At 35.4% G+C, this 15,431-nt stretch overlaps 4 protein-coding genes across 9 annotated transcripts in view; 2 read left to right on the plus strand and 2 right to left on the minus strand.

Annotated features, from left to right (window-relative positions):
• The window catches only part of LOC127837785 (uncharacterized), a 605,533-nt gene that overhangs the window by 192,614 nt on the left and 397,488 nt on the right, over positions 1-15,431 (plus strand). The window lies entirely within an intron of this gene.
• The window catches only part of LOC127837806 (solute carrier family 49 member 4 homolog), a 583,680-nt gene that overhangs the window by 158,058 nt on the left and 410,191 nt on the right, over positions 1-15,431 (minus strand). The window lies entirely within an intron of this gene.
• Positions 1-15,431, plus strand: part of LOC127837799 (G-protein-signaling modulator 2-like) — a 616,832-nt gene that overhangs the window by 137,654 nt on the left and 463,747 nt on the right. The window lies entirely within an intron of this gene.
• On the minus strand, positions 1,268-5,087 carry LOC127837795 (tripartite motif-containing protein 66-like). Its single transcript, XM_052365185.1, has 2 exons — positions 4,715-5,087; positions 1,268-2,510 (listed from the first exon to the last, which is right to left on the minus strand). The coding sequence occupies exons 1-2, from the start codon at positions 5,047-5,049 to the stop codon at positions 1,487-1,489; spliced, it is 1,359 nt and encodes a 452-aa protein (XP_052221145.1). The 5' UTR covers positions 5,050-5,087; the 3' UTR covers positions 1,268-1,486.

Consider the following 15,431-nt stretch of genomic DNA (forward strand, 5'->3'; position numbering starts at 1 on the left):
TAAAACGCGGCGCAAGAAGTATGCGATGTCGGCAGGATTCGAACCTGCGCTGGAAGATCCCAAAAGATTTCTAGTCCATCGCCTTAACCATTCGGCCACAACAACTTCACACCAATGCAAACTTAAATTAGATATTCATAAGTAAACAGGTAAATAGTGAAAATAATGTATTCTAAATGAATTAGGTAAACACATATCAAATTTCGAAGTTTGAAATAAATAAAATGCATCTCACGGAAATAACCGATCATTTAAGATCGGCAATGATCGTAAAATAAATCGCGGGAAATCATTAAAGGTGCGCTACCTTAATAAAATCGCAACCGTTTACCGAAAGTAAATTACATGCAATACGTAATTTCCGTTCATGTAAAATTGTACAAAAAGGGTAAATAATAAAACGCTTGAATTTAATTATAAAAGCTTCTTAATTTCTTGAAATAGAAATTCGGTTAAAAAATGAATAATAGTATAAATTACGTAATGCTGTAATAACTTTCTTTATTTGCTTTTTTTGTCATTTAAAAAGTCGGAACTGTTTTTGTTTTGAACTCATTGATGTTGTCGTGCCACCAAAATCCAACTATTAGTTTTCTCGTTACTTCATTAAAGTAGACAGATGCAGGTTTTGCAATGTCAACAGAGATGGTATTGAGGATTGTCTTGCCGACTGTATCCACTTGACTTATGGAGTTGTCACCATAGACGAAAACCTGCCCTGTGGCTGCCACATGTATGTTATCTGTAATCTTGTCATGTTTGAATGCGGAATCCTGGAACGTAGCTGTGACTGTTCCATCCATTGTCAGTGTGAGAAGCTTGTCATCAGTCCCGTCCGTCACATAGATCATCTTCCCATCAGGACTCACCCCAACACCTAAAACTAAATGAGGAATACAACTTACACAATGTGGCACGAAATCTTGAATATTAGTATTTCTTTCTAAATAGTATTAGCGTAAGCTCACTTATTCTCATATCAAAAGTTAGCAAACAGTTATCGTTCAAATGTATAACCTTTAAATGGAAAAATACATGAAATAAAAAATAGGAACATATTTATTTAAAAAACTAATTCAATTTTAAAAGACTTAAGCCAGTTATTCTGAAATAATATAAGAAATTTTGAAAAATTGGGACCGCATGTGATGCTTAGTGTGTAAAGGTTCTTTTGTTGTAAACAACATTATTAGTACATAACTCATTAATGTCATGATAGAGATATTCTGATAATTGAAATACCTGTCAAACAATTTTAATTAATCGGAGGTGACGTTTCGGAACCGGACTAGAGTGCATGATTTCAATTAACGTCATTGAAACCCTTATAGAACATTAAAGTCGGTCCTCCACTATGTGCCTGTCCTATGTAATTAACAGCCGTATTGATACAATCTACGCTCAGATCTCATCTTTATCAAGTTCATGCATATGTAAACACAAAGTGCAAAGCATCCCTGAAAAAAAAAACGAAAAAATTATGTACTCATATATCACCTCGGCATTCATCAGTACTATCTTCGTATAACTTCTTAACTAACCGTCCTTCCATTGTGTATTCGTACAACGCAGTACCGGAAGTCACAAACACTTCTGCATCGACATGCGCAATTCCATAACAGACATGATTCATTTCTAGAACCTGTTTGCGTATAATCTTTCCGCCATCTACCCGTAATAAATGAATCTCGTTAAGAGCATCAGCTTCTTGTTCGCTAACAGTCACCGCCATTTCGAAGGAGGAAATGCTACACATGGACCACGGACAAGTAGGAAGCTGAACTTGATCAATCACCTTGTACGCCTGATTAAGGAGTTTCACACAATTATTGTGACAGTCAGCAATGACAAGATCCCCGTTGGAAGTCGTACATATACCCGTAATCGAACATGAGTATTTATCAGTAGCTGTTCGAACATTATATTCTGACTTGTCCTCAATGCTGACAATCTTGTTTGGATCAACGTTATGTTGTGGATCGCCTATGATGATTTTCCCAAAATCAGTGCAGTCTGCATGAAATTGAATCAATTCACGGTTAGGCTGGAATTTAATATCTGTTCCATCCTTCTTGATCATGCTTTTTAGGAGTGAATCTGCTGCAGCAGTTTGATCAATACATTTCCTTAACGTAATAAACGTTCGTTCAGGTATAATAATGTCTTTGAGCTTAGCGCCATATATCTTTAACTTTGAAATACATTCTAAGCATCGCTTGGTGTCATCTTCAATGGAATTATTTAAGCGCTCGTGAATTGATTGCAATTCCCTTATGGTGTTTTGCTGAAGTCGGTCAAGATTCTCGTTGATCTGTCGACGTTCATCAAGTATTTCTTCATAAATTTGTTCGTAAGAAGCTTTAAGTGATTTTATGTTATCTTTTCCTCTGTCCACCATATCCTTTAAACGCTTCTGCGACTTTTCTATTCCTTTCGTCACTTGAACAAGGGGTATACGTTGTGAGTTTGATTTGGCCTGTTCAGCCAATGTAAACACCTTACTGCATTGCCTGAAATGCAAATGTGCGTTAAACGGAACATATGGGTGTAGATTATTCTGATTATTCTATGTCGAGTCTTACGTCATGCTGATAATGTTGATGTTAATTAATGGCGATAATGGTGATGATGAAGATGTTGGTGGTGATGATTGTTGAACATGATGATAAGGGCGATGTAGACGATGTTGTTTTTTTAATAGCAATAATGATAAAAATAAATATTAACAATAATAATATTGATGATATAATAATGATAATAATACTAATACTACTACTAATAATAGCAATGATAATCATAATAGCATATAATTATAGTAATTATTGTTAACTATTAATATAACGATTATTATCATTATTAGTTGTAGTATTTTTGTTATTACAGTCGTTTTTTTTCATTATTTTGGGAATGGGGCCGTGTTATTACTATTGGGGAAAAGCATCGTTTTGACTATTAAAATGTGTTTTTGTGTAGAAACCTTCATAGGGATTTTAAGACCCTTTTTGGACAAGTATATACTTTGTTCCATTGCGAATGGGTGATCCTAACGGACCCTAATTTGAAAGGGAAGCAAATATTTTATTATTCCTATACAGTTATAAGTAAGAGAAATAGGTGTTGGTAGATGTATTGATATAAGTAGTAAAAGAAGAAGTAGTCAAAGAAGTTAAAGTAGAAGGTAGTAGTAATAGAAAGTAGTAAGTAAGTAGTAGTTAGTAGTGAAGTAGTTAGTCGTAGTCGTAGTAGTAGTAGTAGTAGTTAGTAGTAGTAGTAGTAGTAGTAGTAGTCGTAGTAGTAGTAGAGTAGTTCTTGTCTAGTAGCAGTAGTAGTCGTAGTAGTAGAAGTAGTCATTCGTAGTAAGCAGTAGTAGTAGTAGTAATGTAGTATTCGTAGTCGTTAGTAGTAGTAGTAGTAGTAGTAGTAGTAGTAGTAGAAGAAGTAGTAGTAGTAGTAGTAGTAGTAGTAGTAGTAGTAGTAGGTAGTTAGTAGTAGGAGTAGTAGTAGTAGTAGTTAGTAGTATTAGTAGTAGTAGTAGTAGTAGTAGAGTGGTAGTAGTAGTAGTAGTAGCAGTTAGTAGTAGTAGTATAGTAGGTAGTCGTAGTAGTAGTAGTAGTAGTAGAGTTAGTAGTAAGTGAGAAGTTAGTAGTAGTAGTAAGTAGTAGTAGTAGTAGTAGTAGTAGTAGTAGTAGTAGTAGTAGTAGTAGTAGTAGTAGTAGTAGTAGTAGTAGTAGTAGTAGTAGTAGTAGTAGTAGTAGTAGTAGTAGTAGTAGTAGTAGTAGTAGTAGTAGTAGTAGTAGTAGAAGTAGTAGTAGTAGTAGTAGTAGTAGTAGTAGTAGAAGTAGTAGTAGTAGTAGTAGTAGTAGTAGTAGTAGCAGTAGTAGTAGTAGTAGTAGTAGTAGTAGTTTAGTAGTAGTAGTAGTAGTAGTAGTAGTAGTAGTAGTAGTAGTAGTAGTAGTAGTAGTAGTAGTAGAAGTAGTAGTAGTAGTAGTAGTAGTAGTAGTAGAAGTAGTAGTAGTAGTGGTAGTAGTGGAGAAGTATTGGTAGTTGAAGTAGTAGTAACAGTAGTAGTATCAGTAGTAATAGTAGTGCCAGTAGTAGTAGTAGTAAAAGTAACAGTGGTTGTAGTAGAAGTAGTAGTAGAAGAAGTATTATTATTAGTAGTATGATAAGTAGTAGTAGTAGTTTTAGAAGTAGCAGTAGCAGTAGAAGTAGTAGTAGTAGTAGTAGTAGTAATAGTAGTAGTAGTAGTAGTAGTAGTAGTAGTAGTAGTAGTAGTAGTAGTAATAGTAGTAGTAGTAGTAGTAGTAGTAGTAGTAGTAGTAGTAGTAGTAGTAGTAGTAGTAGTAGTAGTAGTAGTAGTAGTAGTAGTAGTAGCTGTTGTAGTAGTAGTAGTAGTTATAGTAGATGTAGAAGTAGAAGCATTTGTACTTGGTGTAGTTTTAGTCGAATTGAAGCGTCAGTAGCATAAATATTAGCAGTAGTTGCTGTTGTAGCATAAGAAGAAGTTGTTGTTGTCGAAGTAGATGGAGAAGTTGTGGTAATAACAATAGCAGAAAAAGTAGAATGATTAATATAGTTATAAATATATTTAAATTATTATCGTTAATTCTACTGTACATTTCTGATGTGAAATGCGTGAAAACCTATTATGTATACACGGAACAAGTATAATTTTACTTGGCCTTGACATAAATTTATATTAATACCCACTGACCTGTGATTGAGCAGGAGACATAAATTACATAGCAACTGTTCATGATCTTCACAGAACATCGTTAGTTTTTGAATCGTATGGTCCTCACAAAACTCTATATTGTCATCCACTTTGTTCGCAACATACCAGCTATCACCATCAGATTTCGCTGACACCGCGTGATCCTTAAGTAGTTTTTTGTGCATTTTCACACAGTCGTCGCAGTATGTTTTTAAACATATTTTACAGTGAAACAGTCCTTCATTATTTATGCCATCCTCGTCGCAAACAGAACAACATACTTCGTAAAATACGTCTGATCCCTTTTGTTGCGAAGTTTTTAAGTTAGACGCCATTTTATTATTTCTTTATAAAACCAGTTTCGATATCCATATGTCTAAACCGCGTGCCGTGTTTAAGTACTTAGTTACTATTAAAGGGACATATTTACAGATTTAGGCATGTATTGAAGTTTGTCATTAAATGCTTCATATTGATAAATGTTAAAATTGGATCTTAAAGCTAAAATAAAAACACAAGAATAACATTAAAGAAAGAAAAACAAGTAACCCTCAACTGGGATCGGCACGATCCACTGACCCCTGTAGTAAAATTCTATCGCTTAGAATACTTTGCCATCCGTGCTTAAACAATCAGTGAGGTTTTTTATTCTCTATATAAGCAGTCCTCGTAGTATTAGAAAATATATAGACAACAACTCTCTAAATTATTCAATCGTTTTGCGTTACAATTCTTTATAATTTTTAGGTTTTTAAATCGTCCAAAGATGCATATGATGAATATTTTAGAGCATGGTAAATGTTCAGTATTACTTTTTTCTCACAAATATCATAACTACAGCATAAATGTGCGATTCTGAAACAATTTATTTTTATTTCGTCAATTTGCAAAAACGTGAAAATGCCCCTTTAAGCGATAATTATATGTTTAACAGATTCGTAGGTCGGACTATTAGGCCAAGTTTATTGAAGTTTGGTTTACGTATGGTTCATTCAAGGTTGAATATCAAATATATCCTATATAGCTGTACGAATATAAGACATGTTCAAACTGGTCATAAAGCGAACTTCGACTAGTGATATAAATTTGCGGTTAAGACAGTATATCTTGTAAGCAAACATTCTATGTGGACTTTGTATTGGTATATTTATAGGTGTTTGTCGCTTTCATCCTCTTTCACGACTTAATTTTAACTCTACCACTGCATTGATATCTGCCTGATACAACGCTGCATGATATATTATTATATTAGTTCAACATGAAGTTGCTATATCATTCAATGGTTGGAGGTCAGTCATATTATTCGGAATAAACAATTAAGGCACCATTTTAGTACACAAGGATCAGATTGCGTCTAATTGGCGCAAAAAGGTATATTGCACCTTCGTATTTCAAGTTCACATGGTACCATTTTGCATCCAGGGTGGGAGAGGATTTAACAAAACAATTGGGCACCTTGATGTAACATATTTGAGACACAAAAGGCAATAAAAACGCAAACAAACTACGGAATCCGGATAGTGCCATTCATAATCTCGCCCTTCTTTCATCATGGGCGACACTAGACCCACGAAGCGATAGTTGATATTTTTCTTGACAGTCGCGGCGACGTCCGATATTTTTCTTGACAGTCGCGTCGACGCACACTATTTTTCTTGACAGTCGCGGCGACGCACGATATATTTAACACGATATATCGCCCTTGTGAAGGTAGCCCAAAAAACGATTTATCGTGTAAAATATATCGTGCGTCGCCGCGACTGTCGCGCAAGCTATTGTGCGTCGCCGCTATTGTCAAGAAAAATAGCTTGCGTCGCCGCGACTTTCAAGAAATTGGTCGTGCGTCGCCGCGAATGTCGCGAAAAATATCAAGTATCGCTACGTGTGTCTAGTGTCGCGTTCAAAGGGCGACACTAGACACACGAAGCGACACACGATATTTTGCGTGACAGTCGCGGCGACAAAAATATTACAGTTTTGTAACATAGCAGGCTCAGCACGAATTATTTATTCTAAGCCTGATTTATACAAAAACTCAGGCAGTAATCTGTAATTCTTTATATACAGTAATAAAATATTCCATATGACAATCGTTTATTATACTTGTGCTATTCCCATCACCTGAATATTTATAAGATCACTTACTTATCAGAAAATGCCCGTAGTTTAAGCTTACTACTTCTCAGATTATCAAACAAAATATTCATTTATTTATAGATTTAAAAGCTAACATCACAAACAGACGAACATTCTTAGGCTTAAATGAAGAAGACATATTGATTAATCATTATATGGCTTGAAAAAAATATTTTCTGATTTTTATCCTCGCCCTCCCTTATCAAAAATCCCCGTCCAAAAAATGTTGTTGTTTTCATAAAATATTTTATAATAAATAGAAAACTCGCAAATTCCAAAATCGGAAACGGCGAACATTTGTCTGTCTGTCTGTTTGTCTGTCTGTTTGTCTGTCAGTATGCCTGTTTGTCTGTCTGTTTGTCTGTCTGTCTGTCTGTCTGTCTGTCTGTCTGTCTGTCTGTCTGCCTGTCTGCCTGTCTGTCTGTCTGTCTGTCTGTCTGTCTGTCTGTCTGTCTGTCTGTCTGTCTGTCTGTCTGTCTGTCTGTCTGTCTGTCTGTCTGTCTGTCTGTCTGTATGTATGTATGTATGTATGCCTCACTGTCTGTCTGCCTGTCTGTCTGTCTTTCTGTCCGACTGCCTGTCTGTCCGTCTGCCTGTCTGTCTGTCTGTGAACAAACTTGTGCACATGCGTTCTCCTTAATTAATCAACGTCCAGCGTTCAAAATTACAAAACTGTTTCTTAGGATATGAAGTTGATTTTGTGCGATTTTTATCATCACAGGTTCTAAATTACAAAAAGTATGTCTCTTTTCATTTTTTTTTCGACAATCTGTGGCTTCATGATTTTTAATACAAAATATTAGCATACAAATAGTCTTGAAACCATAAGGCTCACATTCTGTATTCTTTATATTCGGTATGTTACATCGTATACTCGTCCTCTATGACGTTTAGTTATCTTAGGTTATGTTACATCGTATAGTCATTCTCATTATGAAGTTTTGTTATCTTAGGTTATATTATATCGTATAGCCGCCCTCTATGGCGTTTAGTTATCTTAGGTTATGTTACATCGTATAGCCGTCCTCTATGACGTTTAGTTATCTTAGGTTATGTTACATCGTTTAGTCGTCTTCTATGACGTTTAGTTATCATAGATTATATTACATCGTATAGTCGTCCTATATAACGTTAAGTTATTTTAGGTTATGTTACATCGTATAGTCGTCCTATATACCGTTTAGTTATCATAGGTTATGTTACATAGTATAGTCGTCCTATATAACGTTTAGTTATCTTAGGTTATGTCACATCGTATAGTCGTCCTCTATGACGTTTAGTTATCTTAGGTTATGTTACATTGTATAACAGTCCTCTATGACGTTTAGTTATCTTAGGTTATGTTACATCGTTTATCCCACTTTTACAGCGAAATCGGTTGATTAAAGCCCCGTTTATTAAATTTCATCTATAATCAACGGCAAGGCTATAATCAATGGCACGAAATGACGTCATCAACTGCCGAACCGGGACTACTTTTTCCCATGCACCTCGTCACCTGTATTTGCCAAGTGCATCAATAATAAAAACAATCTCAAATGTTTGTTAATCTTAATGACCTTAAAACTAACGAAAGTAGCAAAAAAGTGTTTTTTTGTCATTTATTGTCATTAAAACCTAGTATTAGGTAAATTTAACACTATGCAAATAGGTTCTGTTGTTATTGCTCCCCTTTGAAGAAGTCAGTTCGAGTTGCTCCCCTTTGACCGTAGAAAACAATCGTCTGGACCAAGAAATCCTGTGTTAATTTACAAGTTGTACTCGGATATGCGTCCATCTGATTTTTCTTCAAAGCATCTTTTCTACCTGGCAATACGCACAAATGACACTGCATCCCGGTGATTCTTGCGTCAACAATTGGGTGTCAACAAGTTAGGTCAGATGCTGAAGGCCATGGCAAAAGACGCCGGCTTTCTCAAGCACAAGAGAATAACGAACCACTCAGTTCGCAAATTCCTGGTCCAAAAACTTCGAAATGCAAACATTCCACCCACTGAAACCATGGCCATAACAGGGCACAAAAATGTCCAGTCCATAACCAATTATTCCAACATATCTGTTGAACAGCAGCAAAAGTGTTCATTCTTGCTCAGTCCAGTAAATGTAACAATCCAACAGATTCCTCTTGTTCGCCTTCACGCACCGAAACTATGGCCGAAATGCAGCCTAGACAACCACTGTCTACCGTCGAACAAGTTGATTTTGATGTTTGCCCCACCCAGTCACTTCACCAGCAGATGTCTTTCTCTAGTTCGAACAACTTTGCCTCACAATTCTTTGGTGCCACTTTCAACATTCAAAATGTTAATGTCTATAATTAGCTTAAATCCAAGTAATCTTTGTTATTTCGTCACGAAATAACCACATATTATAACAAAGAAGCAAATAGTGTGCACCTCGTGATCGACTCGATAGTTTGATATCAAAAAAGTGAATTGTGTGTGATGTTAGGCTACGTTGTAAACAAATGTAGTTCCTTGTATATAACAACTTAATGTCATATTGATATCATAAAACTTAAAGATTTGCAATTCAATATGATTAAAATTGTAATTAATAACGCTCGACACTTTGTTACAGAACGATATTCTGATTTAAAAAAATGATTATTTGATCAGCGGTTATTTTTGGAACGCGGAGTAATACACTGACCTTGGTTACACTACAGTCATTATCAAAGTACGACAAACACTCATGAAAACTTATTTTGTTTGAATAAAAAAAGTTTACTTAATAAAAAGTGGGATAAATAGAATAATAGGTCAGTGTTGATTATAGATCAGGTTTATCATGCTCGGCACGAAAACGAAAAAGCACTCGCCAAAGCTCGTGCTTTTTGTTTTCTAAGCCTCGCATGATAAACCTGATCTATAATCAACACTAACCTATTATTCTCTATATAGTCGTCCTCTATGACGTTTAGTTATCTTAGGTTATGTTACCTCGTATAGTCGTCCTCTATGACGTTAAGTTATCTTAGGTTATGTTACCTCGTATAGTCGTCCTCTATGACGTTAAGTTATCTTAGGTTATGTTACATCGTATAGCCGTCCTCTATGACGTTAAGTTATCTTTGGTTATGTAAATCGTAGAGCCGCCCTCTGTGACATTTTGTTATCTTAGGTTATATAACATCGTTTAACCTTCCTCTATGACGTTTAGTTAACTTAGGTTAAGTTACATCGTATACTCGTCCACTATGACGTTTAGTTATCTTAGGTTATGTTACATCGTATAGTCGTCCTATATAACTTTTAGTTATCTTAGGTGGTGTTACATCGTATAGTCGTCCTCTATGACGTTTAGTTATCTTAGGTTATGTTACATCGTATAGCCGTCCTCTATGACGTTTACTTATCTTAGGGTATGTTACATCGTATAGCCGTCCTCTTTGACGTTTAGTTATCTTAGGTTATGTTACATCGCATAGTCGTCCTCTATGACTTTTAGTTATCTTAGGTTATGTTACATCGTATAGTCGTCCTTTATAACGTTTAGTTATCTAAGGTTACTAGTATGTGACATCGTATAGTCGTCCTATATAACTTTAGTTATCTTAGGTTATGTTACATCGTATAGTCGTCCTATATAACGTTTAGTTATCTTAGGTTATGTTAAATCGTATAGTCGTCCTCTATGACGTTTAGTTATCTTAGGTTATGTTACAACGTATAGTTATGCTCATAATGAAGTTTATTTTCCTTATGCTAATGGGGTAAACAGTGGCCACGCCATGCGGCGAAACAATGTATTAAAGACTCACATAGCAAAGTAGCTTAAAATCATTTCTTTATCTGAGACCAAAACTACAGATATTTAATTTTGGGTGTGTAACATCGTAAATGGTCTTCAACACAAGTTGTTCAAATTATGCATTTGTGGTCAAGATGACCACTTCCCGGGGGTCACGTGATTTATAGAGACTTATTTATCCCAATAAACAATTTTCAAACAATTTCGAGGGAACAACAGTGTACTTTTCGGTATATAATAATTTATAGTTCTTTACATGATTTTCTTAAGACCATCCACCTTGTGTATAAACTGGCCGCGCTCCAGGGAAAACTTGTAATCAACTTTCTACATACATTTGTATTATAACATGCGGTGTTGGGAGTATTCTTCGTCGCTATTGTGACAAGCTCTTGTTGATTCTTATCGTATTTAATAGTTTGATAGATTATGATGTAAATGTCGATGCTCAGAAATAATTGCGGTTAAGTTGTCAAGATAAATGCCTTTATCAAAGTGTAAGTAAGTTAAAATGTGCCTATGCAAAAGAAAAATATTGACCTTTGTTAAGTGATTTTAAAGCACAATGGGAAAAGTATGTGTGTAAAGTTAGTCGATGTACCACAGTAGGTCAATGGAATCGTTTTAAAGTTATCAAAGAACGCTCCTTGAAAAATAATCAAATATTCGACCGATTTAGCGATGTACCCTATTTAGCTCAAATAGCACATTTACAAATTAAGATACAGATCACTTTTGTAAAATGTTAGGTATTTGTGCACTCTACAAGCATATGCTGGTCCTTAGTCCGTGAAAACATCTGTGTGGGGCGTCTGGATACTCAACCAAGGTCGCTGTACCTTGCATTGTAATTAAAGCGCTGCTAGTATATTGAATGAATGATGACATGCTCGTCACGAATTCAAACGGTACGTGACTTTATCAGCGTGATAGCTGACTGTGAGATCTACATGCACAGTCCATAATATGTGTTGACACTTGGTTTGGACTTTGGGCCACTGAAACATGGTAACCGTACAATTAAGTTAATACAAGCACCAAGATCGAATTAAGACCGCACGTAACTTTATCAGCGCGGTACCTGTCTCAGTACATTATAACTAGAGCTTTGTCACAGACATGACGTTTACCCCCACGTGCCGCATTGACACAGACTAGTTTGCATTCTGTCTTCACAAAACCAGAGGAGCTACTTTATGGCGATTTTTAAGAATTATTATGCCATTATCATTTATGGCCATTTTTGACCTTTGAACTCAAAGTGTGACCTTGACCTTGGAGATATCGACATTATTCTTTCGTACAACATACCGTCCAATGATGGTGAACAAATGATTCTAAAATCTCACAATGAACAACAAAGATATGGCCCGGACAAGCACATTAATGGCCTTTTTTGACCTTTGAACTTTAAGTGTGACCTTGACCTTGTAGATATCAACGTTATTCTTTCGCGTGACACACCATTCAATGATGGTGAACAAATGTGCCAAATGATGAAAAAAATCTCACAATGAACGACATAAATATGGGCCATGGCCCGTATTCACCAATCCATTCTTAGACTTAAGAAAAAATAAACGACTTGGAACCAAGAAAAATGCATTCAGTGTTTGAATATACAGATGCCTCCACTGGTAATAATGTCATACCACAATGTTCTACATGAAGAATGCCATATATAGAGGTGTTTAATAACAGGTTTTACTCAAAATTCAAGCACTTATTGAATATATCAATTTAAAGAATATTCTTTATTCTTAGACTTAAGTCTAAGAATTCTTTGGTGAATACGGGCCCTGACATTAGTACATTTATGGCCATGTTTGACCTTTGAGCTCAAAGTGTCACATTGACTTTGGAGATATCGACCATATTCTTTCGCGCGACACACCGTCCAATGATGGTGAACAAATGCGCCAAATGATTTTAAAATATCACAATGAACGACGAACGACATAGTTATTGGCAATTTTTGACCGTTGAACTCAAAGTGTGACCTTGACCTTGATAGACGTTATTTTTTGCGCGACACACCGTCCAATGATGGTGAACAATTGTGCCAAATGATTTAAACCTCTCACAATGAACAACTAAGTAATGGCCCGGACAAGCTTTCGGGACAGACCCACGACAGACAGACAGACCGACCGACAAAGTGACTCCTATATAGCCCCCATTACCATTGGTAATGGGGGTATACAAACGTATGATTGAACAGCCCATGTAAACACTTTGTGGTTGGACAGAAGAAGTAAAATGTACCGGTAAGTCATGGTGACATCCTATCTATTTCATGTGAAGTGCTAGGTAGGTCATGATAAGGGCTTAACGGTCTCATTGGAAGTACAAAGTAGATAATAGTAACGACATACCTATCTTCTGTGAAGAACAAAGTAGATAATGGTAACAACATACCTATCTTCTGTGAAGTACTAAGCAGGTCATGGTAACGATATACCTTTCTCATGTGAAAGAGATAACTCACTCGAGTTCATAACAGAAGGAATCAAAATCTTTATAGAGGCAGTTTGAAAAGCCTTTCAATCAGCGACTCTGTAATATACAATTATGTGAGACTCCGTTACATGAGCCATTTTGAAGCATGTGTTAAACAACATGCTATATATCACAATTTAACTTTGAGCAGAAGGCTATTTTGTTACGTTTGTGCCTTTGTAGACATCTGAGGAGTTTTTAGACAAATGTAAACATTTATGTATGTAGGGAGAGGGGGGGGGGGGGGGTTACAGTGGGGTTAGGGATTTTGTTCCGGAATTAATCTCTTAAGAATCTCTAAAAAATAACCCTCATTCAGCCGATTTTAGGGATCAATCCGTTTTCACCCCTTTTCATCCGAATTAATCTATATTAAACCTTTTACAGTGGCTTTTAGGGGTTAATTGCGGTGAATTAAGCCCTAAAAGAAATGAATTGATCGCAAGGGATGAATTAAGCCCTATAAGAGATGAATTCATCAAAACCCAGCGCAAGGGATGAATTCATCTCTTTAAGCGATTAATTAATCTCTACGCATGCGCAGTCGATGTCAGCGGGGAATACGGATGAAAAGGCGGAGTTAATCACTGCCGTAAACGCACTGGTCTATTTGGATCAATTATTTTTTGGCTTACACCCGGGCAGAACGGCACAAGTTGGATTCTATAGTTTTTGTATTAATTTCAAATTGATACTTGATTAAGAAACATACTAACAATTTCAGAGTATGGCAAAGGCATACATGAACTGTTCAATAAGAAAGTTTACCACGGCCTGAAATATTTCAAAGTTTATCTCAATTTAAATGTAGAATTTCAGCAGATATTCAGAAGAGAAACCTGTACCTGTTTCTTTTGTATAAGACCAACACAGAATGTACAACATAATTTTTCTCATAAATACATTGGTATCAACGAGCATTACATAAATTATCAAGCAAACAACATCAAATTAAATAAAAAAAAATTAAATAAAAATAAATTTCATTTCTTTTTATTTCATTGTAATTAATGTCCATGTATTTACCGTATTGGGTTATTAATATACGCCCGCCTCCACCTTCCCCGCCTCACCAATAATTTTTAAAAAGTACTTGTCAAATATCGTTGGATGGCACTTTAAAAATACATATACTGCAATGCATGAGTCGTAATCTGACGTATTGTTTTTTCTCAGTGGGTCAATACTTTCCCATTGTTTGCATGAATTGCTTTGTAATTTTTCATAAAAACATGGACTGATTTGCGCTTCTTTATAACATAAATCAAGATTATTTTAGTATCTCGACGCGTTCGATGTCTTTGAATTTATTTATTTCAGAATTAAAACGCTTAAACCCCCCTTTTTGGAACTAAGTTCCATTTAAAACACATTTTGGGACCTGACTTCCAAATGACAAACAGCTCTCTCCTATGTCATAAGGTTTTATGCGAATTAACTGTCTTGAATAAATTCCGCATTGGTGCGAATATTTTGGAAAACATATTCACTTGAGGAAATCAATAGTTATTTTTTTATTAATTGTTATATTATTATTTTTTATTCTTTTATGTTTTATCGCGTACTTAACGCTAACAGTTAGTATGTGTAATATAAGATGTTTGACGGTATTAATCATTTTACTGTTGAATTGTACAAAAAAACTGCCGACAAACTGCATATTAGTTCGGAGACATTAAATTATTTCGAAAGAAAGCAATTAGAGGTTCAATTCTATATGAACAAGTCTCGCTGCGCACGATTACTCTCTTACGACACGTATGTTTTTGACTCGTATGGTTCTTGACAAATACCTAGTGTTTTAGTTTGCTTAATCTAAATTAAGGTTTGCATGTATATGTACAGCATAGCATGACTCCCAAATGACCAACAGCTCTTTCATAAGAAAACACTTATATTACACCACATGCAATGCTATAAAACTATAATATTGAAGTACGCATATAAACTTTATTATAGAAAGGTTGGTATTTCGTGTTAATCTTGATTACATATGAAACAGCTGTTGGTCATTTGTGAGTCATGTCTCCAAACTAATATGCAATACGCCCGGTGTTTTTTTTATACATGTATTCGGATTAATGCTCCGTTTTATATCCATAATTAATTTTCAAAATTAACACCGGATTTATGTTCACCGATATTGTTTCATACAGATTTGATATAAATAATATAGAGCTGAATAAAAAATTACATTAAGCCCTGTTTTCCCGGCACACGCCTGGACATACGCCTTTAAAAAACGCTATACAAATTCCAGTACTTGTGCAGATAATTGATTGTAAACAAAGACGGTTGAAATCCGTGCGTGGGAATTTTTCTGTAACCA

Source organism: Dreissena polymorpha, chromosome 7 (genome assembly GCF_020536995.1).
Source record: "Dreissena polymorpha isolate Duluth1 chromosome 7, UMN_Dpol_1.0, whole genome shotgun sequence".
NCBI lineage: Eukaryota > Metazoa > Mollusca > Bivalvia > Myida > Dreissenidae > Dreissena > Dreissena polymorpha.

What these genes read in the sequence shown, in the direction of transcription:
- LOC127837795 (XM_052365185.1), bottom strand. Translation starts at nt 5,049, where the DNA reads ATGGCGTCTAACTTAAAAACTTCGCAACAAAAGGGATCAGACGTATTT. An exon ending in TGTCTCCTGCTCAATCACAG is followed by an intron (nt 2,511 to 4,714) that starts GTCAGTGGGTAT and finishes TTTGCATTTCAG; the next exon opens with GCAATGCAGTAAGGTGTTTA.